The 4,083-nt window shown below is 40.2% G+C and overlaps 1 protein-coding gene across 1 annotated transcript; it reads left to right on the forward strand.

Annotated features, from left to right (window-relative positions):
* The first annotated feature begins 1,607 nt into the window (after positions 1-1,607).
* LOC108226363 (cytochrome P450 CYP736A12) lies at positions 1,608-3,660 on the forward strand. The gene is made up of 2 exons (XM_064078928.1): positions 1,608-2,370; positions 2,707-3,660. The coding sequence occupies exons 1-2, from the start codon at positions 1,738-1,740 to the stop codon at positions 3,529-3,531; spliced, it is 1,458 nt and encodes a 485-aa protein (XP_063934998.1). The 5' UTR covers positions 1,608-1,737; the 3' UTR covers positions 3,532-3,660.
* The last annotated feature ends 423 nt before the right edge of the window (positions 3,661-4,083 follow it).

Consider the following 4,083-nt stretch of genomic DNA (forward strand, 5'->3'; position numbering starts at 1 on the left):
TAAAGGGAAGAAAGCAATAGGCTGCAGATGGGTTTTTAAAATCAAACTCAAGGCAGATGGTTCTGTGGAAAGATTCAAAGCTAGGCTAGTAGCTAAGGGTTACAATCAACAATGGGGAGTTGATTATCAAGAGACTTTTTCACCTGTCATAAAGATGACTACAGTAAGATGTTTACTAGCTTTGGCTGCTCACAAACATTGGAAACTTCACCAACTAGATATCAACAATGCTTTCTTACATGGTGATTTGTTTGAAGAGGTGTATATGATGGCTCCAGAAGGGTATGACAATCCTCATAATTTTGTTTGTCAGCTTGTCAAATCTCTGTATGGGTTAAAGCAAGCCTCAAGACAGTGGAATGCTAAGTTACAAGCAGAACTGCAATTAAGGGGGTACACACAGTCCAAAAATGACTATTCACTCTTCATTAAGAGGAATAGCTCACATACAACTATAATTGCAGTTTATGTGGATGATATTATTTTGACTGGTGATGATGAGACAGAAATCCAGCTTATCAAGGATCATCTTCATGCTACTTTCAGCATCAAAGATTTAGGCCAACTCAGTTTCTTTCTGGGAATAGAAATAGGCTATTTAGATTCTGGAATATCAATGTCACAGAAAAAGTTTACAAAGGAGTTGTTGAAAGAAGCCAAGATAGAGATTGGAAGTCACAAGTCAGTGGTCACACCACTTCCCATTAATCTGAAGTTGACAGCAGAAGAAGGTGAAGTGTTCTCTGATCCAACTATCTACAGATCACTTGTGGGAAAACTTAATTTTCTAACTCATACAAGACCAGATTTATCATACACTGTGCAGCACCTTAGTCAATTCCTTCAAAGTCCAAAAGTTTCACACTATCAGGCTTTACTACATACTCTCAATTATGTAGCTTCTACAGCTGGACAAGGGATTATTCTCAATGCAGAAGACAAATTAACATTACAGGCATTTACAGATTCAGACTGGGGAGCATGTCAGGATACAAGGAGGTCTGTTTCAGGCTACATTATGCTGTTAGGCAAATCTCCAATTAGTTGGAAATCGAAGAAACAAGGAATTGTCTCTAAAAGTTCTGCAGAAGCAGAGTATAGAGCAATGTCTGCAGCAGCATCTGAAATTACCTGGCTGGTTAGATTACTTGAGGAAATTGGTTTGGACAAATTGCATCCAGTGACACTTCATTGTGATAATCAAAGCACAATTCATATTGCAAAGAATCCAGTACAGCACGAGCGTACCAAACACATAGAAATTGATGTGCATTTCACAAGAGACAAGGTACTTGAAGGACTCATTCAGCTAGCCTACTTGCCCACTAATGCTCAGCTTGCTGATATTTTTACAAAGATTTTGCCCTCAGCACATTTTCAAGAATTACTGACCAAACTAGGAATGGCAGAATGCCACTCTAGTTTGAGGGGGGATGTTAAGATACATGACCAGCAAGAGCATGAAGAGAGTGACAGCTAGCATGCACACGTCAGCAACAGTTTGTTACAAGTCGTTATCATACAGTTAGCTAGTAGCACTACTTGCACGACTTAGTTTTCTATGCTACATTGTCTATAAATACATCTGCACTGTTATTCATTTCTAGTCAGTAAGAAATAGAGGAAGAATAGCTATAGTTCAGTTTACAGTATGTAGTCATATCCTAGCTTTATACACAGTGTACATGAGAGATTGTTCATGGCTGATATTCTGTAAACAGTTGATTCTTGTTCTTAATGGAAGATTTCAGTAGTTTTTCAGTGAATTGTAACATGGTTCGACACCACGGCCGCAGGCAACCACCCGGGCCAACAGGTCTACCGGTCATCGGTCACCTCCACATGCTAGGAAAACTCCCTCACCGCAGCCTCTACAAGTTGTCACAAAAATACGGTCCCATAATGTTGATCCGCCTCGGATCTGTTCCCACAATTATAGTGTCCTCGCCATCGGCTGCTGAGCTCTTTCTCAGGACTCACGACACGGTTTTCGCTAGCAGGCCTAATTCCCAGGCCTATGGCAGCAAAGGGATGGCATTCGCGAAGTATGGTTCGTACTGGCGCAGCGTGAGAAAGTTTTGCACAATGGAGCTTCTTAGTGTGGCGAAAATTGATTCGATGGCCAGGCTGAGAAGGGAGGAGCTGGGCTTGCTGGTGCAGTCCCTCAAAGTTGCGGCCAGGACGCGTGAGGTTGTCGATTTTAGCGAGAAGGTGGCGCGTCTGATAGAAGACATGACTTGCCGAATGTTGTTTGGGAAGAGCAGAGATGAGCGGTTTGACTTGAGTAAGATCATACATGAGCTGGCAGAGATTGCTGGAGCCTTCAATGTTGCGGATTATGTCCCATTTTTAGGGGCATTTGATCTCCAGGTATCAATAACTGTAAAACTATACTTTTCTATTTATCGACGGGTACTTAGGGGCGGTCTGGGTGAGCTTAAAATAAGTGTTTATTGCTTAGAGTAAAAAAGTGAAGTAGAAGTTAGAAGCAAGTTAAAACTTATAAGTGATAAAAGTGTTTGGGAAATAAGTAGAAGCCAAGTAATCGTAGGTTTTTTTAAGTACTTCTTGACTTTTTACACAAACGGTACAAATAAGTGCTTCTAAATTATAATTCAGAAGCCGGGCTTATAAGTCTTTGCCAAACACCCACTTAATTATCAGAGACCCTGATCTTTAAATCTTTAATGTAATTGTTGTTATCAGGGATTAACTCGACGTTCCAGAGTTACTGCTAAGGCATTTGATAAAATCCTGGAAACGATCATCGATGATCATGAAGAAAAAGCTAGAAATGACGATACAAAGCTTGATAGGGATTTTGTTGATGTCATGCTAGCTTTGAAGAACAATCCTACAGGTACTCACCAGCAATTAGCGGAGACCATTGACCGATCAATCACCAAAGCAATTATCCTGGACATGATTTTCGGAGCCATCGATACCTCCCAAACTGCGATTGAATGGATCATGTCAGAACTCATCCGACATCCAAGAGTGATGAAACGACTTCAAGAAGAAATTAGTATCGTAGTAGATTGCGAACTTGTGGAAGAATCACATCTGGAAAAACTTGATTACCTAGACATGGTGGTCAAGGAAACCTTCAGACTCCATCCAGTGGCACCACTGTTAGTTCCTCATGAGTCAATGGAGGACATTGTGATAGATGGATATTACATAGAGAAGAATTCGCGTCTAATTATTAACAATTGGGGAATAGGACGAGATCCAAGGATTTGGTCTGAAAATGTGGAAGAATTCATTCCTGAGAGATTTGCGGGTACTGACATAGATCTCCGGGGGAAAAGTTTTCAGCTTATACCATTTGGTTCAGGCCGGAGAGGCTGTCCAGGTATACACTTGGGACTAATAAACATCAAATTGGTGGTTGCTCAGTTAGTACACAGCTTCGATTGGGAGCTACCTTTGGGGATTTCACCGGACGAGTTAAATATGGATGAAGCATTCGGTTTGTCATTGCCAAGGGCAGAGCATCTCCTGGCCATACCCAAATTTAGGAAAAGTTGAATTCCACATTGATGGTGGTATGTGATTGTCCTGCGTAACTTTAAGCAATATTAGTAGCTACCCTTTCCTCAAGAGTTGTTTTAATAAATTGTTATGCGCAGACTTATATAAACTAGCATTGGCATTGTAGCCCGTACGTGTGGTTTAGTTGTTACAGTCTTACAGAAGTAGATGAAAAACAGGAGTGCAATATTTGTTGAGTTTTAGTGCGAACTCCTTACTGGCTTATCTTGCTTTCTCCCAGAGGCATGAAGCCGCAATTAAACAGATCCAATCCCATCATTTAAGGGGACTAAAATTTAACCAGGGGCCTTTTAAATTATTTGACATTAGAAATTTGTTGAGGGTCTTCTATTATACTACATCATATATATGCTTTGCAAGTTTTCTGAACTGTTTTGTACTAAAATATGATAATATCATACATTTTCATGAGATTTTAAATATATAATTTATTAATTTGGTGGACTTCTGAAATGTTGGGATCTCAAGCCCATCCTGCTAGACATAAATACACGGCAAGTGATCATGTGAACACCGAGAAATTATGCT

The sequence above is a fragment of the Daucus carota genome, chromosome 6 (assembly GCF_001625215.2).
Source record: "Daucus carota subsp. sativus chromosome 6, DH1 v3.0, whole genome shotgun sequence".
NCBI lineage: Eukaryota > Viridiplantae > Streptophyta > Magnoliopsida > Apiales > Apiaceae > Daucus > Daucus carota.